Source organism: Parasteatoda tepidariorum, chromosome 8 (assembly GCF_982258835.1).
Source record: "Parasteatoda tepidariorum strain Cologne lab strain chromosome 8, Ptep-v5.0, whole genome shotgun sequence".
Taxonomy (NCBI): Eukaryota; Metazoa; Arthropoda; class Arachnida; order Araneae; family Theridiidae; genus Parasteatoda; species Parasteatoda tepidariorum.
In genome coordinates this window covers 19562053-19583303 of record NC_141762.1, presented here as the reverse complement: position 1 = coordinate 19583303, position 21251 = coordinate 19562053, and the positions used below count along the sequence as shown (strand labels likewise).

Genomic DNA, 21251 nt, shown 5'->3' with positions numbered 1-21251 from the left:
GTTGATAATAAGCTTTAAATAAATCGAATTTAGAAAATACTTTGGTGTCTTTTAAAATATGATGGAAATCTTCGATTCTTGGTATTGGATATCGGTCTGGTATTGTTTGGTCGTTTAGTCTTCTATAATCTCCACATGGTCTGTAAGACCCATCCTTCTTTTTAACCATATGTAAGGGACTTGCCCAGGGCGATTTTGAAGGTCTAATAATCCCGTTGTCTAGCATGAATTGAAATTCTTCTTTGGCTATTTTCAATTTTTTTGGATCTAATTGTCGTGCCTTAGAAAACACAGGTTTTCCCGTTGTGGCGATAAAATGTCGAATTTCATGTTTAGCATCACTAATTAATAAGTTTGGCTTAGTTAAATTTGGATATGAAGAGAATAATTCAGAAAACTTAGAATTTTTATCCATAGTGGAAATTCTTTCCGTCATGCATATTGGAGAAATTTCTCCTTTAACTATTAAATTGGTTACTCCATCAATTAATCTTTTTTCTTTAATGTCAATTAATAAATTAAACTTATTAAGGAAATCGGCCCCTATTATTCCTTTATTAATTTTGGCGATAATAAATGGGAAATTAAATGAGCGGCGAAGTCCTAAATCAACAGTTAATATTTTGATTCCATAGGTTGTAATCTCGGATCCATTTGCTGCATATAGTTTAAAATCTTCTATTGTTTTATTTCGAGTGAGAGTTGCAGGTATGAGACTAACATCAGCTCCTGAATCAATTAAAAATCGTAAACCTGACTTCTTATCCTTTACAAATAATCGGAACTGGCGGCTTTCATTAACATCAGCAACAGTTGTAGCCGCTAATCCTGTTGCATCATGGAGTTTTCCGACTTTTCTCGCCAAGCACATGGTGAATAACATTTCTCAGGTCGGCAACGATTACCAAATTTAAAATGATAGTAACAATATTTACCTTTCCTATTGAATGCTTTTATTGAATGACTGCGACTTCGAGATGTATTTCGGTAATTATTTCTAAATTTAGATCTACTACGGTCATTTATTTGCAGTGAATCAATCTTCTGTTCTAATGCTGCTATTCGTGCAATTAAAGCATCATTGTTGGTAACATTTGGTGAAACAGCACATATTTCTTCCCCAGTTTTCATTTCGTGAATTTTATCCGCCATCGTAGACAGTTTATCTAAACTTTCTTCACTGACAAGCAGAATATTTCGTATAAAATTCGGCATTTTATCAAGCCATAAAGATTTTAACACTTTTTCTGAAAAATCGTCTGCTCCTAAATTTTTCATTTTTTGCAAAAGTTGGCTTGGCTTGTAATCTCCAAGTTCTAATCCTGTAACTAAGCGCTGAATTCTCTTGTTTTCGCTTTCATTAAACGTATTTAAAAGTCTTTCTTTCGCCAAGGTATATTTGTTAGGCTTAGTGTCTTTAATAATGTCCCAAATATTTTCTACATACTTCGGTTCCAGTTGGGATATCAAATAATTAAATTTGGTTTCTTCAGTTGTGATCTTATTTATTTGAAACTGTTCTACTTGGTAAAACCAAATGTCGGGTTTCTCTCTCCAAAAAGGTGGAATTTTAATGCTTACTTTATTAGCTTCGGCGTCCATGGCGATCGTTGCTTCGATCTTTTCACTGTTTTTTGTAGCCATGTCAAAAATCCGGGTCACCAGTTAGGAAGCTTATCATAGTTTTGCAGCACTTCGAGTTTTATCTTTAAGACTCAAATCCTTCCTTTTCGACAGGCTGATAAAATTTAACACCAAATGATCTTAAAAATGATATGTGCTCTAACTCTATCTATAATTTACTCAAACGGCTTTATGGAACATGGGCACAGACAGTTTTTGGGAATCTATTCATGTTTTCTGTCACGATAGATAACAAAAGAAACTTCTCTCCCTTCTATGGTTCAGTCAATAAAAAGTAAGATAAGAATTCGACCCCCTTTTGAGTGAGATAGGTTTCTGCAAACTATGTATATCACAGGAAAGTGTTAACCACACCTGTTTCACAAGTTTGTGAGTAACTGCTGCTTCTTCTAAAAATTCTTTAAACTTCGAAAAAGTAGAATTTTATAAATAAGAACAAAAAAAGCTGAAATATTGCACTTTTGATTTATTATCTAGTCAAAATTTTGATTTTAAAAAACGGCGGCATTGATTTTATTAAATGATGTTTTTAACATGTATTAATATTGTAACGATTCGGTTCCTGCCAATTCGATTTTATAAAGCGGCTGATTTTATTATCCAGTGATTTTATTAGCGGCGGGCACTTATATTTTAATTTAATATACTGTGTAATTAAATGAATAATCCCCAGAAACTGAGGCGGGAAGATAAAAATTTAATGGCCGTGGCACCAATACATTATCTTCAAAAAATATGAAAATGTAAATAAAAGTCGACATGTTTTGAGCACTTAAAAATTCACGTCAAGGGTCATTAACGTCTAGCTAGCCTTGAGAATGGCAACGTTTGAAGCAAATGCTAAGCGTGATCAAAAGACTAAAGGACTCATTTAGACTAAAGAAACACGGTGGATAAGTCCATTTTGAAGAATACGATAAATCTATTGCTACACATTCTTTGCATCATGGGAATAAATTTAATCTCAATAATGCAAAAAAATTTGACCACCCCTACCAAATCAGCTCATCTTGATATGCAGTAATTTTGTTTTGTTCATATGAATGACGATTCTCTTGATAACGATATTAGTTTCGCACCATCTCTCCATTGAACGGGGAAATGCATTTTGCCCTGATTTGTCTTTCCCGGCTATTGCGGTTTTCTAGTTTTGTTTTATTTTTCTTTATTATCTTATTTTCTATTTCACTCTTGGTGTACTGGGGTTTTTCCAGCTTTATTTTCCACTTTTTCGTATGTTTTCTCGTAGCAGCTTCACATTTCTGTTTTATATCACTTTTTTTTCTTCATTTACGTCTTAAGAATAAGTATCTAGTTTCTTCCTAAATTTTTGAAGCCAATGAGGTTTTTACCATCGAGAATGATGGATTTTACTTGATCATTATTTTGATCAGAATCTTACGCTGAAAGAAGCAAAAATCTGCAAATTATTATTTAAACAAAGTACATACGGTTCTTAAAAAATTTAAAAAAAACCGTGTCACCTATGTTGAAATACAGAAGTTATTTTTAACTTTAAAATCAAAATTTAAAATTTTCTTACCAGATATTGATATATATTGAAAATGATTATTTAATATGTGGTGAATATAACCGTAATAAAATACATTTATCTTCTTAGTTTTGCTGCCACTATTACAGTTTCTTAAGGACCTTACGAATTCTGTTTAAAAAGAGGCTATCGTATGAGATACATGTATGTAATGGTGGTAAGAATCCTAAAAATACGTTTGTAATAAACGGAATTAAGCAACGAAATTATAGTAACAATATTTGGTGATCGTAACTATTGTTGTTGTTGTTAATTCCCATCTGGTCTGACGGGGTCAGACCAGATCAATAAATCCATTTAGAGAGTCCGAAAGCAAAAGGGGAGAGGAATGAATATCGTTCCAGTCCAGACCTAAACAGATCAAGATGTGCTCAGGTGATGCCTGGTTTTGTTGGCATTTAGGGCAAAGCGGAAAGATCTTTCGATTAGCAGAAAATGTGAGACTTTTCAGGTGTCCACTGGCCAATCGGGATAAGCAAGTTTGGTCTGCCTGTCACCAGGAAGAGATAGAGAGAGTCCTGGTCTTTTTGCTTTATACCAGTAGTGAGTAGGTGGAAGCAGCCACTTTTGTTTGTTCTGGGCCTTTTGCCTTGCGAAAAGTTCAAGTTATGTAAGCTCTGAGGTGGAGGGGACTGGATGGTCTAGTCTCTTCTTTGCGAGAGTGTCAGCCAACTCGTTTCCGTGGATATCGACGTGGGACGGTATCCTTTGAAAGTGGATCTCATGCTGCTAGGAAATTAGCTTTACTTTCTGTAAGATCGAAAAACTGGTTTTATCTCCAATGAGGGCCCAATTTTTGAGGTGTTGAATTGAACTACGGTTGTCAGATAGTATCCAAGTAATTCCATCAGGAACTGTTGAACATGTTGAGTGACATTTTATGGTGTATTTACGAAACCCCGTTTCAGAATGTATAAAAACATCAGGATGCTATTCGCAAATTATTTTTCTCTAATAAAAGCTTCATAACTCACATAGTATTTAGAAGAATGAAATGATTTTTTAAAAGATGACTCGTACAATATTCTTAAACATACATCTTTCAATATTTTCAAAATATCACGTAACATTCACTAATTTTTTTAATTATTAAAAAAACAAAAATGTCGAAGTAAAGAAATAAAAGAAATATCGAAAAAAAGATAATTTGGTTTTAGCGTAAAATCTTTATATTTAACGAAGTTAGAAACAACTTCAATACAAGTAATGCCTTATAAAAAATTCATGTGTTCAAACACTAAAATCTTGGAAAATTATAAATAATTCTAAATCGATTTAAATTTTATATTTAAAGGAGATGAAAAAACGAAAGTAATCTTTGCTTTTGGGTAGTAATCATCTAAAAATAAATCTGTTGCCAAGATATTTTTCTATTACTATTAAAAAATAGCCTTTTCGGCCAGTACTAATACAAAAACGAAGAATAACTTCAGATTTTATTTTATTCCTTTTTATTCTTTCATCTTGGTTGCTTAGCAACGGAGTATTGAACAAGTTTTGAACATTGAACAAGTTTTTATAGTAACCAAAATTTACATAAAATTAGAGCCCTACAGACATAGGTGGGTTAAGAAATATAGAGAACCATTTTCTGGACAATAAACATTGGTGGGTAAAGAGAGAAAAAGAGGATCGAATTCGGATTCAAGTGGTAAGTTAAGAGCATTGTAAGATTCTGGAGGTGATTTTAAAGCAATAAAGCATTGAAGCTCACGTCTGCAATAAAATTATGGATATAAAATTGTAATGTATTATTGGAAATTATACTTGGCACTCTCTGATTAAAACATTGAACAAGTTTTTATAGTAACCAAAATTTACATAAAATTAGAGCCCTACAGACATAGGTGGGTTAAGAAATATAGAGAACCATTTTCTGGACAATAAACATTGGTGGGTAAAGAGAGAAAAAGAGGATCGAATTCGGATTCAAGTGGTAAGTTAACAGCATTGTAAGATTCTGGAGGTGATTTTACAGCAATAAAGTATTAAAGTTCACGTCTGCAATAAAATTATGGATATAAAATTGTAATGTATTATTGGAAATTATACTTGGCACTCTCTGATTAAAACATTGAAAAAGTTTTTATAGTAACCAAAATTTACATAAAATTAGAGCCCTACACACATAGGTGGGTTAAGAAATATAGAGAACCATTTTCTGGACAATAAACATTGGTGGGTAAAGAGAGAAAAAGAGGATCGAATTCGGATTCAAGTGGTAAGTTAACAGCATTGTAAGATTCTGGAGGTGATTTTACAGCAATAAAGCATTAAAGTTCACGTCTGCAATAAAATTATGGATATAAAATTGTAATGTATTATTGGAAATTATACTTGGCACTCTCTGATTAAAACATTGAACAAGTTTTTATAGTAACCAAAATTTACATAAAATTAGAGCCCTACACACATAGGTGGGTTAAGAAATATAGAGAACCATTTTCTGGACAATAAACATTGGTGGGTAAAGAGAGAAAAAGAGGATCGAATTCGGATTCAAGTGGTAAGTTAACAGCATTGTAAGATTCTGGAGGTGATTTTACAGCAATAAAGCATTAAAGTTCACGTCTGCAATAAAATTATGGATATAAAATTGTAATGTATTATTGGAAATTATACTTGGCACTCTCTGATTAAAACATTGAACAAGTTTTTATAGTAACCAAAATTTACATAAAATTAGAGCCCTACACACATAGGTGGGTTAAGAAATATAGAGAACCATTTTCTGGACAATAAACATTGGTGGGTAAAGAGAGAAAAAGAGGATCGAATTCGGATTCAAGTGGTAAGTTAACAGCATTGTAAGATTCTGGAGGTGATTTTACAGCAATAAAGCATTAAAGTTCACGTCTGCAATAAAATTATGGATATAAAATTGTAATGTATTATTGGAAATTATACTTGGCACTCTCTGATTAAAACATTGAACAAGTTTTTATAGTAACCAAAATTTACATAAAATTAGAGCCCTACAGACATAGGTGGGTTAAGAAATATAGAGAACCATTTTCTGGACAATAAACATTGGTGGGTAAAGAGAGAAAAAGAGGATCGAATTCGGATTCAAGTGGTAAGTTAACAGCATTGTAAGATTCTGAAGGTGATTTTACAGCAATAAAGCATTAAAGTTCACGTCTGCAATAAAATTATGGATATAAAATTGTAATGTATTATTGGAAATTATACTTGGCACTCTCTGATTAAAACATTGAACAATTTTATATAGTAACCAAAATTTACATAAAATTAGAGCCCTACACACATAGGTGGGTTAAGAAATATAGAGAACCATTTTCTGGACAATAAACATTGGTGGGTAAAGAGAGAAAAAGAGGATCGAATTCGGATTCAAGTGGTAAGTTAACAGCATTGTAAGATTCTGGAGGTGATTTTACAGCAATAAAGCATTAAAGTTCACGTCTGCAATAAAATTATGGATATAAAATTGTAATGTATTATTGGAAATTATACTTGGCACTCTCTGATTAAAACATTGAACAAGTTTTTATAGTAACCAAAATTTACATAAAATTAGAGCCCTACACACATAGGTGGGTTAAGAAATATAGAGAACCATTTTCTGGACAATAAACATTGGTGGGTAAAGAGAGAAAAAGAGGATCGAATTCGGATTCAAGTGGTAAGTTAACAGCATTGTAAGATTCTGGAGGTGATTTTACAGCAATAAAGCATTAAAGTTCACGTCTGCAATAAAATTATGGATATAAAATTGTAATGTATTATTGGAAATTATACTTGGCACTCTCTGATTAAAACATTGAACAAGTTTTTATAGTAACCAAAATTTACATAAAATTAGAGCCCTACACACATAGGTGGGTTAAGAAATATAGAGAACCATTTTCTGGACAATAAACATTGGTGGGTTAAGAGAGAAAAAGAGGATTGAATTCGGATTTAGGAGGTGAATTTACATTTAAAAAGAAAAAAAAAACTCAAATGAACTCGTTCAAATCGTGAGAGTTTGAGTATTTTTCTCTCGTGCGGTATCCGTATCAGAATTTGTTTTTAATTATATCTTCAACTTAGAGTAAAATGATTGGAAAAATCTTTTGTATTCGAGTTCAGTAAATGTTATTACAATTGTACTTGATACTGATAGTTTCTTTGAATACTTTATAAGTAATGTAATTATTACATAAATATATTTTTGAAATACAATTTGGTTTCAAAATCTTTCTAAATTTGGCTTTCCTCAAACTCTTATCAGCTATAATTTCTTTAAAACAAGTATCACAACTTTGATAATCATATAAATTAAGACTGGATTATTGTTCTTTTATGAATATGTGATTTTTGTAGGGGAACTTTGTTTAGAAGCCCAAACTCCATATAATGGTGTTTATGATATGCTATGCCCTTGTATGGATGGATTGGAATGCAGGAAACCAACTATATCTGAGGTAAGGCATGATTTATTTGCTTTTTTTCGTAACCGTCATTGAACAGCTGACCCAATTTTGGATTTACGACTACTAATGTTCAAATCCGAACCCAATCCAGAATACAAGGGAACTCCTAGATCAAATTTTGGGGGAAATGTGCCTTCATGGAGGACTTCTTGATGGAACAAATCTGCATTTGCGTTACATAGAGAGGAAAACCTCCCATGGCTAGCCTGACTGTAAGGGGACGCTAACCCATGATCCATCTACCACTGAGGATAACCTTTTTGTTTGATTTTATTTATCTTGATTTAAATTTTAGTCCGATACAATTTGTGTAGTATGGATGTGATGTTTGAATTGCGCAGAAAATGGAAAAGAAAACTGTTTCTTTAAAAAAAAAATAATAGCTAAATATTTTTTCCACTATACTACTTTTAAAATTACTTTCTTCATTCAAAATTTGAAGCAAAAATAGGTAGATGTATTAAAGGCGTATTGATTATAGTTGAATATTTGATTATTTTCATTAACGTTTAAATTCATTTAAAACATTACCGTGTGCTTTGAGTTTTAGTTGGGAACTGCGATGTTGTTTATTATTCGATCTTTCTACTACTTTTATTATACCCTTACTTACTTAAACACTTTTACTTTGTCAAGTTTCTTTATAATTCCCAATGCTTATTTCTCTATGCAAACTGTAAGCTAATTCTATCATCTTGATATCTTCCGGTTTTATGCGCTGAATAAGCATTCAGCACATAAAACCGGAATGTTGGAGATGACAACAAACAGAAATATCAGTTAGAAAAAGTTTCTAGTTAATTCTCTCTAGAAATTTCTTACGTTTGTTTATAAATAGAAAAGTTATTTGTTTTTAGATTTGAGAAATGATTAAAAACATAGATTTTAGCATAGATATTGTTATGTAATGTAAATCATCCTTATCATACGACTAAAAACATACATGCATTTTATAACAGTTTAGTATCTACGTGTTTTATTTATTTATTGTTAAAAAATGACTTGCAAGTTTTAATTCTGTTTGATATCTTGGCGATAGTAGTTGGCGCGATAGATCACGATACGGAAATATCCCCTAAATCACAACAAAATTGGAAACTAAAACAACCCTCAAAGGAACACGGAAAGCTCTGCAGAAAAAAATATTACGATTTCTTTTATTTAAATTTAAATTGAAAGATATATACTTTTAAGCCACTGAATATTATTAGCTGAAATTCATATAAACTTTTCCATATCATACTTTTTACAAACCATTACTTAAAACAATGACCCAAAGCTTTTAAAAGATTACCTACTGAGACAATATTTGATTTTATAGTTTACAAATTTTCAGGATATTTTAAGTTTGCAATTTTCATAATAATATTGGTTTGTAGAAATTATTGAGTAATGCAAGTAATAACTGAATCTAGCATCTTAAAATTAAATTAGCTTTTTATTTAGTATACTATAAAAATAAACAAATTAGAACGATGATCATATATAAAAAAAGTAATAAAGAGAACGGGCTTCATAAGTAAAAGTTGAAGTAGTACAGATCTTTTGCCAGATTTCATAAATATGTAAATACCAATCATTTTTCTTATTAACGCATACATCAATATGATTTAATTACTTTTTCATAGTATGTTTCATTTTATTATTATGGGGTTTTAATTCAAATTATTCTTTTTTTAAAAACTTTATTTCAGGAAGCACAGAAGGTTCTCCCGCGTCAGGAAGCTCGTTTTTCTAGAGTGCCAACGGTTGTCTCAAGATCGCCTCAGAAACATATTCCTGCGACTTGCCATCTTAAAGAAAAACCTGAATAATACATAAACTGTTAATGACTATTCTATATTCAACGTGTTTATTCTATATGTTTTAAATTACAAGCAAAGAATTTGTAACGATGCTAGCTAGTCTTGAAAGTGAAAAAAAAAACACACTTCTTGTGTTTTTAACTGAAAAAGATTATTTAAAGTTACTGGGAAATCTTTATGGATATATATCTTTACATATAATAAAATTTAAAAAAAATTGTATGTGTATGTTTGTGCGTCTGTATACCAGATTGCGGATAAACAGTAGCCTCGAGAATACGAAACTCAACATGATGCTGTATGAGTACAATCGCAAACTTTTTGCGAAACCCGATTTTCCCTTTTTAATCAGGTTTTAATCAGGGGACATTTAAGAAATGGAATTTTCTCATTGGCTAAGAGAAAGTCATTGTTTAAAAAAAAAGCCACAGACGATTCAATTTCGTCAAATATTTTAACGATAACACCAGCAGTGCTAGTTAGCTTATAGCTCTAATCAAAAAAGCTGTTTATTATTATATAATAATAATAATTTGTTTATTATAATATTATTGATAATGTAATATGCAATTTACATTATTAATTTTAATGTAGTAATAGTTGTTGTAGTTAATTTACGTCGCACTAGAGCTGCACAATGGGCTATTGGCGACGGTCTGGGAAACATCCCCGAGGATGATCCGAAGACAAGCCATCACAATTTTGATCCTCTGCAGAGGGGATGGCACCCCTGCTTCGGTAGCCCAACGACCTGCACGTGAAGTCGAGCACTTTACGGTAGAACAGTTTAACGAGGACCAATACCGCACACGCTCGGTCCCTACGGAGACTGATCCAAGTGGTCACCCACCCACACACTGACCGCAGCCAGTGATGCTTGACTTCGGTGATCTGCTGGGAACCGTGTCTTAACGATCAGTCCACTGCAGGACAATGTAGTAATAGGAAAACTACATCTATGAAAAGTGATAACATATTTCTATTTAGTTTAAGTTGACGTGTTCTATTTTTTTCCATTTAAAATATAAAAAAATACTTTCTGGTAATTTCAGATTTAAATATTATTCTTTAATTTATATATAAATATATATATATATATATATATATATATATATATATATATATATATATATATATATATATATATATATATATATATATATATATATATATATATATATATATATATATATATATATATATATATATATATATATATATATATATATATATATATATATATATATATATATATATATATATATATATATGATATTCGATGAGAAGGAATGCTTTAACACCTTTATATATAAACAGTGAAATAATACTAAAAATAAAAAATATTAAAAAGTGGGGAAGAGAATGGTATTTTTGAAAGAGTATTGGTAGTTGAACAGTTAATACACTTTTTTATTCAAGTAAAAACATGGATGGATATATGGTTAAACGAGAAATCTATAGACTTTTTATTTCTGTTTTAAAGTATAAAACTAATCCATAATACTAATTATAGAAAGATGCAATTGCAAGAAAAGGATGACTTTTTATATTATTTAATTGAAAACAAGCAAAATATTCACTTTATTCGCATTTATAAATGACTTATTCTCATACTTTCTAACACTCTAATGCATGATTTTTTTTGTTGATGTTATAAGCCTAAATTACTCAAATGTTTTCATGATTAAGCTTTAATTTATCTGGTTCGTAATATTTTCTTAGTTTAGAAACATGTACAATTTCAAATTTTTCCTTAGTATGACTATTCTTTTTATTTATTTCGTAATTTACATCAGACATCTTTTGAATGATGCTATAAGGACCACTAAAAGTTGGAGAGAGTTTTCTAGTGTTAGGATATTTAAACTCTTCATACATGACTGTGTCACCTGGTGAAAAGCTTATATCTACAAATCTAGAATCGTAATGAACTTTATTTTTCTCATGGTATCTTTTTGTGTTTTCGATAGCTATTTTCCTAGCTTCTTCAAGTGGAGGATAAATATCCTCTTTTAAAGGATTTTCATATGAAACTATGCCATTTAATAAATATGCCGGGGGGGATTCCGTAACTGAGTGAGGAGTTAAATTATATTCCTGAACCACTTCTTTTAATAATTTAGGCCACGGTATCCTGGAAGAATTTTCATTAATTTTGCATTTCAACCGCGTGATGATTGTTTGTCCTAATCTCTCTACTTTGCCATTAGTTTCAGGCCTATGCGTTGTAGTTAAAAGTTGTTTAACTTTATGATGCTTAAGAAATTTTTTAAATACGAAGATGTAAAAGCTGCATTTCTATCACTTAAGAGATTTGTAGGTATTTTATTTTGAAAGATTTGATGAAGAAAAGTGGTATAAGTTTCTGTTGTAACAGATTTTGAAGCGAATGCCCATATATATCGCGTCATATAATCAATAATTAAGGTCAAATATTTTTTTGTTGAATTATAATGATTAAGACCACCAACACTATCAATTGCAAGTAAATCAAATGGTTTATCAACAGGAGGCATTGATTGCAAAAGCCCAAATCTTTTTTGTCGGGGCTTCTTATTTAATTGACATGTGTGACAATGCTTAATAAATTTAGTGATATCAGAAATAATGTTTTGCCAATAATATACCGGAGTTAATAAATTAATCGTTTTTTGAATACCAGGATGTCCAAATTCTTCATGAGCAATTTTGAGTAATTTTAACCGTAATGAAAAAGATACTTCAATTTTAGTAAATCCTTTTTTACGAAGGCATAGTACATCATTAATTTCTACAAATTTTCCAGTTAAATTGTCAAATTTTTGAGCCTCTATAATTTCATTTAATTGCAAACGATGTGATACTTGACTTCCATGATTGTTTACATTTACATTTGAATCTGGTGTTTCTCTCGAAAGCATATCTGCTTCTATATTTGTGTTACCTTTTGTATATTTTACAACGTAATCATGCATACTAAGGTGTATAGACCAGCGAAATAACCTCCCTTTAAGATTTTTAACACTTTTAAGCCAAAGGAGGGCTGCATGGTCCGTATGTATAGTAAATTTCTTTCCAAAAAAGTAATGATGAAATTTATTTAATGTGTCCACAATAGCGAGACATTCCAGATCAGTGATAAAATAGTTCTTTTCATAATCTTTTAATGAGCTGGAGTGGAACGCTACGGGATACAGAACACCAGATTCATCACATTGTTTAAGTACAGCTCCAATACCATTTGTACTGGCATCAACAAAAATATGACAATCATGAGAAGGATTAAATATTTTTAATATTGGTTTACTAGTTAAAGCTGAGTTAAGAGATTCAAAAGATTTCTGACATTCATCTGTCCATATCCATTTAGTATCCTTTTTTAACATATTATTTAGTGGAGTTCTAATAGATGCATATTTATCTATAAATTTATTATAAACATTAATGGATCCCAGAAATCTTTGCAAGGATTTTACATTTGTAGGAGGTTTTAATTTTTTAATAGCTTCAATATTACTATTATTTGGTGTAACAGCGCCGTTTGTTATCTCATACCCCAAAAAATCAAATTTTCGTTTTAGAAAGGAACATTTAGAAAGTTTTAATTTAATATTTTCTTGTCTACATATATCAAAAATTTGTTTCATATGATCTAAATGTTCAGAATAGCTGTTTGAAAAAATAATTATATCGTCAAAATAGTTTGCAGCGAATTTAATTTTATGTTTAGTAAGGATTCTACGAATAATTCTTTGAAAAATGCTTGGGGCATTTTTCCAACCAAAAGGTAAACGTAACCATTCATATAACCCATTGTGTGTTGCAAATGCTAATTTTTCTGTGTCTTCTGGGTGGATTTGTAAATGCCAATAACCACTAATGAGGTCTATAGAAGAATAATAAGAACTTTGAGCTAATTTACCAATTAGAGATTACATGAGAGGTAACGGTTCAGCATCCGACTTCGTCACCTGATTTAATTTTCTAAAATCTACACATAAAAGCGTTTTTTTATTTCCCTCCTTTTTAAATACTAATGTTACTGGCGCAGAATACGGAGAAGAACTTTCTTTTATTATATTATGTTTTAATAACACCTGAATTTGGTCATCGATTTCTTCCTGTTGTTTTGGAGATGCTTTGTATGGCCTTAAAGAGATCGGTAAATCCGAAGTCAACCACACCCGTTGTGGTTCTATTCTAACTTTGCCTACATCATATTTATTCTTCGCAAATATGTCCTCATATTCCCTTAGAATTCTTAGTAAATCAGAATTTTTCACACTTTCTATCGATTCCGTTTTTTCGTGGATGACGTTCTGATAAATTTCGTTTCCATTACCAGAATTTATCTCAGAAACATTCGAAATCTTTAGATCTTTTTTAACTTTTTCTTTTCTTTTTTCCGTACAACGATTATTTTCGTTTACGTTATTTGTCATATTTATTTCTGAAATTGTTTAATGTTCCCTTTCTCAATTTCATCCTCTTTATGTTTACTGTTACTAACACTTATTTGCATTGGATTTTCAGTTATCATTTGTAAAGTCAAGTCGCGATTTTCCAGAGGTGAGAAAGTGATCAGTTTTCTGTTTCTCTGGGTAACAATTTGCTTTACACAATTTATAACGATGTGAAAATCACATAAAGATTGTACCCCTAATATGGCATAGTTTAGATCGTTGTTTAGTACTAGAAACTCAGTCGACCTAACCATATTACCAATTTTTAAATTAAGAGTACACTTTTTTGCAAGTGTTAATTTTCCTTTTGTTTCGATAACATTTATCCCTTTACAACTTCTAACAGGAACATTCAATTTCAATACAATATGCTCGGGTATCAAATTTATCGTTGATCCCGTATCCAAGTTTAGCAATAATTTTTGCATGCAACTCGAGTTATCTTTCTTTTTTATTTCATCCTTTTGTACGGATTGTTCACTTTCTATGTATCCTGACACAAGTAATTGATACTTATTAGTCTTTGATGTTCCAGCTTTATTTTTAGTTATAGCCGGATTATTTGAACAGAATTGCTCCCAGTGATATGCTTTTCGTATGCCTATTTCTTCGCAAAATTTACACGGTCTGGGCGGCAAATCTCGCATCTCATGTGTCGCCTGATTTTCATCATCTTTATAATCACTTAAATGCAGTTTAACCGCCTTTTGCTTTTGTAATTTAGGAGTATTGTAACGTTCGTCATTATTATGTACTTTATTTTTTTCTCTATCTGTGCTCATTTGGTCATAAATCCTTAGTTTATTTTTAAAATCATTTAAATTAGTTGACCCACATGTAATATAACTTTATTATCTACGGTATCGGGTATGCCATTAATACAATATTTCATTAAAGATTGTTCAACAATTTTATTTTGAATTGCAATTTCTTTTAATTTTAAAAAATATTCTTGCACTGATTCATGAGTACGCTTTTTCCTATTTCTTAAAATTTCATGAATTTCGTCTGAGTTATAAGTAACAAGAAGTTCATCGATTAATAATTCTTTCAATTGAGCAAACGAATTAATATTAGGATGGCTACGAAGAAGTATTAACGCATTTTCGCGTAAACACCATTTTGCATATACAAACTTATGTAAAGGAGATAAATTAAAAAATTTAGCCTGATCTTCAAATACTTCAAACCACCACTTAACATTTTCTTGTTTTTTGCCTTTAGAAGGTGGAACAACAGTTTCAAAATCTGAAAAATCTATTCTAAATTCAATTGTATTTACATTTTGCGTTACCTTTGAATTATTTTTTTCTACGTTGGCACAAATTTCAGTATTTTTAAAATTATTAGAAGTTTGTATACTTTTAGACTTAACCGAATTCGGCTCCCTATATATTCCGCAATTACTTTTAATATTTTCATGATTTTCATTGATATTACACTCATTAATTTTTTCTTCTTTCTTATTTTCATATGTAAAATTTTTCAAAAATTTTGTTAACAATAATACAAGTAATAATAATGACAAAATAAATATTGCAAACAATAAAAGAATATTAATATAATATATCTCGATATTTTGAACCATTTTAGCTCATTATGTTTCAGAATTTTCATTTCTTACAATTTATCAACATTTTTTTTCTCTTTCTATTAAAATTAACTTTAATGAAGAGCATAATTTCAAGAAATACTTATACATAATGTTCAATTAAATAATAAGAAACAATTGTACTTCTTTTTAAAACTAAATGAAAATTCTTATAGAAATTGAATATTTTTTATAAAAGTAACTTACCCATTTAGAAGAACACTGTGTATTCAAGCATTTTGGAAAATAACAATTTAAACCTTAAAAATTTAAGTTAAAAATTCTGCGTGAAGATACGCGGAATACTTTTACTACTTTTAGAGTTATTAAGAAAGTGTTCATTTCTGATTTTGAGCAGTTGGAACTTTAGACCCTCTATCCAGATGTTTTCCATGATTTCGATGCAGGTGTTCTATCAGATGTTGACACCTAGATGAAGAACGCCGCTTTACTTTGAACTGTAAAAAGATGTAATATCATGTCTTCTCTTGGGGGGTTGGGGATTCTAAGGAGTTCAAATTCTCCATATGGCTTTTGATGATTCTTTGACTGGTTCAGGTGCGGTGGTGAACTTTAGAATGAATATTTATTGTGACATAATCTTTTTCTGTGGTTGTATTTCGACTTTAGCAGACGATTAAGTTTCTTTTTTTGTTGATTTGACGATCCGCTTGAATATTTTTCCATTTACTTCTTTTGGGAAGGAACTATACGGAATTCAGCTTTTTCACTTCATGCATCGGAACTTGATATTTGTTGTTTCTTTTCATCTTCTTTTTCGGAAGGTAAAACATAATCATTCTCTAATCTTCTCGTTGAAGAGAAACGATGGATATGTTCGATGGATATTTCTGGGATCATTATTTCCAAACAAATTACTTGCCACTGCCGGCTTGTAATGTTATGTCTTTAAAGGCTAGATAATTGAAGAGACTTAGGCGACTTCTGTTAAAAAGGCATTTTATTCCGTTAAATGGAGTATTGCAAACATTATGCGTGGAATGTTTACATCAGGTCTCCCCCTTTGCAGGGATTGTTTGGATTTGGCCCAGCTTTATCTAGCCATTGAAAATATGAAAAAGACACGCAATTTTGCCTGTCCCGAGCTTTTAAAGTGAGATTCTGAGAGGGCGTGGTTGTAAGGATCTTCTTATTTAATGAAACGTCATTCAATTTATAAAATTTAAAGGTTTTGATTCGCTAAAAGTATCTCGCCACTCTGATGGTGGGAACTTTCTGCAACTATCTTCATCCACGAATTATTGCCCATTAACTTCAGAAAATAATCTTTTATCTATTCTTATCTGGTTCATCTTGACTTTTTATGGCTCTTTGTGAGAGACTGACTACTACACCTTAAACTTGATAAGAAACATATGTTTTAAGCTTATCAATTAATATAGAATGATTCGTATGAGAAATTCTATAGTACAAATAAATATATATATATATATATATATATATATATATATATATATATATATATATATATATATATATATATATATATATATATATATATATATATATATATATATATATATATATATATATATATATATATATATATATATATATATGTCAAAATTTAAACTCACAAACTTTTAATTTATAAACAAAACATAAATAGTTTATACTTTCAAACTTTGCTTGCATGTTATTAGGAAACTAGAGTGTACAACAACAATAATAAGAAAAACTAAGTTAAAATGAACTGATGCAAATTGTCGTTTTAAATTTCTCTTCCTATTAATGTTAAAGGCAAATAAAGTTAAATACTTTCAGAATTATGAGAAAAAAATACATTAAATTTAAATTTTCATGACTAGTTCTAAGGATTAGTTCTACGATTGACGCTTGAAGCTGTTTTTTCACCTCGTAACAGGCAATCTTGTTAAGTAAGTCACATCACGTTTTCACGCTAAGTTTAAATTATCTGATTCACATTTTCCAGTTCGACCTGCTCAATTTTATACAAATTTTTAAAATAATCTTTTTGTTTCCTTCAGCAGCTAATTTAAGAACTATCAGCATTATCAGAAGTTAAATTTTTTATCGATCAGTGTTGCATTTAGTTTTTAAGAGACGTCGTATACTATAATATAAGAATTTGTGATGGTTACATATCCTGTTTGAATCTGAAGACTTATTATATTTCTATCACTTCATTAAAAGTAATGATAATAAACAGATGTTAACTGTGTTATTTTTTTTTAACGAAGCGTTTTTAGTTTTGTATTCCATTTAAACCAACTACCGTTTCGTTTTCAGATCAAAATTATTCTTAAATCTGCATTCTAATTTTTAAAAAAAAATGGAACTTGATCATTTTTACCTCCTGTTTTCTAAGGTCTATATTTATATGTTTTAGATACAAAAATATAAAGTTATTGTAACTGATACTCCATTGTATGAGTATACGTTGGTAACTGATACTCCATTGTATGAGTATCCGTTTGTAACTGATACTCCATTGTATGAGTATCCGTTTGTAACTGTTGCCGAAAAAATGGTGAAATAAATTATACTACTTACCCGCTTCAAATTAAACTAGATGCAAAACATTTGCGGTTGTTGTAATTAATATTTACACTCAACAACTGAAATGGGATAAAAACGATAGTTAAAATCCCAAAGAGTTATAGTTAAAATCCCAATCCAATTAAAACTTATGCCAACAGCAATGGATAAATAGCCATTATTTAACGCAAAAAAGAGAGAAATAATTTGAACAAGTGAAATTTTGGAAAGAAAAACTCGTGTTAAGTTTATGAATAAAATGGCTCTTTTAGAGAATCAAATCTCAACTCTGTATTTCCAATCGGGACTTCGATCGGATACTTGCACTTCAAGCAGAAGGAGATCTCGGATACCCCACACATGTGACCCATGACGTCAACGCCCGCTGATAGCTATAAGTAAAATGGCATGTTAGAGTTTCTGCACATAAGATAGAAGGTCAATTAAAATTAAATTAATTAAATACAGTGACATATCGCTTTTCGAATGTGTTGAAATATAATTCTTTTCGTCTACGTCTACTTACTTTAAATTTATTATTTGTTTAAGTATTTTATTGCAACCGTGATATATTTTGTCTTGTGTACCTGGCAACTTCGATGCATAATTAGTTTGTTTACGTTCTGAATGGCTTCGTTGAGTCGGAAGGTATGAAATTGCCACAAGACAATTCAGGCTACAGGTAATGATAAACTGCCTTATTTCAAGTAAGAAATCAACCTGTAAATCTAAAAGAGGGGACCCTACCCCCCATTAACCCATTATTTTGATTATTCTGAAACAGTTGTTTCATACCTTCCGACTCCAACGAGTGTTACGCAAAATCATACGTGGGCATTACAATTGTTGAATGGTTATTTGTTTTGTATTCTATCAATGTAAGTACATTTCAAATTTCATTAAAATCAGTCCAGTAGTTCTTGAGATAATCAACCAAGTCTGCAAATTCTCTTAATTTCTTACACAAGTGCAGCAGTATTACCACTGAATTATTTAAAAATATGATTTATTGCTATGGGAAAATAGAAAAAACAATTAAAAAAATATATTCATGTATTCAACCAGATTTTTAAGTACACCCAAAACAAATTACAACCTCTTCAAACAAAAGTCAGCCTCGTTCTGTTTAAAAAGTAATATTGGCGATGCACGTGCAATATTGGCGATGCAGGTTATTTTTTTTTTCCTTCATTATTTACTTTGCTTCGCTAAATCTTAAATTTCGAAGTCCTAACAAAAAGGGTTCCGCAGTGGACTGATCGTTAAGACATGGTTCCCAGCAAATCACCGAAGTCAAGCATCACTGGCTGCGGTCAGTGTGTGGGTGGGTGACCACTTGGATTAGTCTGCTTAGGAACCGAGGGTGTGCGGTATGGGTCCTCGTTAAACTTTTCCACCGTAAAGTGCTCGAATTCGCGTGCAGGTCGTCGGGCTACCGAAGTGGGGGTGCCATCCCCTCTGCAGAGGATCAAAATTGTGATGTCATGTCTTCGGATCATCCTCAGGGATGTTTCCCAGACCGTCGCCAATAGCCCATTGTGCGGCTCTAGTGCGAAGTAATAAGCTACAACAACAACAGCCTAACAATACGGATTCAATTATTTGATTTACTGGATTCACTTGAAATAAAACTTGATGAATGAAAACAGACGAATTCATTCATTAGTTTTGCTTTTTATATTTTTCTAAAACCTATTATTTGTACCTCCGCTTGGAGCAAGTTATACTCCAAGACTAACCAATTTTAGCATCTATTTGCTTGAGTTTAAAAAGTTACAGAATGTGCTGTACAAACGTAGTGAACAAATATATATTTTAGCAATCCATATTCATGTTTAACATAAAGTCTATTGCTACATAACACACTACACATGACACACTATACATGAAGCAATTTTTCTATACAACTGTACGTTTCTTACTTTTCATTCCAATATTATTCTCATATCATGTAAGAAATAGTAAAATATCAAAATAAAAAAGAACTGTATTTGTAGTAAAATTGTATAATCTTAAAAGATTTTCTTCCGATTCTAAAAAAAACCACACTGGCCTATTTTCTCAATCTGAAGTATTTTTCGTGGCAAAACTGCGACTATTATAGCACAAGTACTTCCTCTATTTACCCATCTGTCATAACTTCGTATATCGCCATTCCATCAAATTATTCCTATTTTAAAAAAGTAAAATGAAAATAAAAAAATAATTAAAATAAAGAATAAATGAAAGTAAAGGGGGGGGAATAACTTTCGGCAACGCAAACAAACGGCAAACAGCGCTATCAAACCAACATGCATTAAAATGTGCGGCTTTTGACAAACAGCGTTTACGTTAAAAGTTTGCCAAACATAATGCAAAAGCTGTATTTAAACACATACGCTGCTTCGCGCATGCGCTGTGAAGCTTAATTAGCGTTTGCGTTGTCGTTAACGGGAAACAGTAACTTAACGCAAAAGCTCTCGATTTTGACAAATTTAATAGAAGCGGAAAGCTAAATAAGTAAATAGAGTATGATGAAATTAATATATTAAAGGAGGAAACATTCAGACTGAAAGGAACAGTCATAAATGCAGGCTTATTAGTTTTATAAAATATATTTGAATTTTTAAAATTGGTTAATGTGTCTTTTTTTTCTTATATTTTTAATTTTTACAATTTTACGGATGAAGGTAAACATACAGAAAAAATACTCTGCATCTTTTTCAATTTGTTTCATATATGCCACCATTCACCCCAAAATTTAAGTTATTGCATTCATTTCATTAAGACGAATGAGATTATAAACTACTAGAGTAACTGCGACTCACTTAAAATTAAAATAAAAAAGAGTCGAGAATTGTCGTACTCTTGAACCGAGAGAGCATCCGGTCTCGGTTGCAGACGATTAGCATTGAAAAGATGAGTAAAATGGCGAAACAACTTTTTATACAAAAAACACTTCTAAGAATTCCTCCGACTTATACAGTTTTTACGCAGTTTCACTTTCTTGTTGCTTGTTATAATTTACAAATAAACTTCCAAGTGTCGTCGTAATGTCCATTGTCACCATCATATAATGAATATTTCAAAAAACCACATAAAAAAATGTATTTATTCTGCGACACGTGTGACGTCACTTACCACGGTTCGAATTTTTTTCATTCAATTGTAATACTGAACGAAATTATACTATTCTGCAAAGCAAACTATGTTATTTATGTTCCGATTTCATGACTTTATGAGTAGGTTACTCTCACTATTAGCAATACTGTTGCTTTT

The 21251-nt window shown here is 30.8% G+C and overlaps 1 protein-coding gene across 2 annotated transcripts in view; it reads left to right on the top strand.

Moving 5' to 3' along the window:
* LOC107457215 (uncharacterized) overlaps positions 1-9662 on the top strand; it is a 36792-nt gene extending 27130 nt beyond the window's left edge. For both annotated transcript variants that reach the window (XM_087149934.1, XM_087149933.1), the window contains exons 3-4: positions 7526-7626; positions 9330-9662. In XM_087149934.1, the coding sequence (XP_087006060.1) occupies positions 7526-7626; positions 9330-9449 (221 nt within the window). In that variant the 3' untranslated portion in view covers positions 9450-9662. The remainder of the gene's footprint in view (positions 1-7525; positions 7627-9329) is intronic.
* The last annotated feature ends 11589 nt before the right edge of the window (positions 9663-21251 follow it).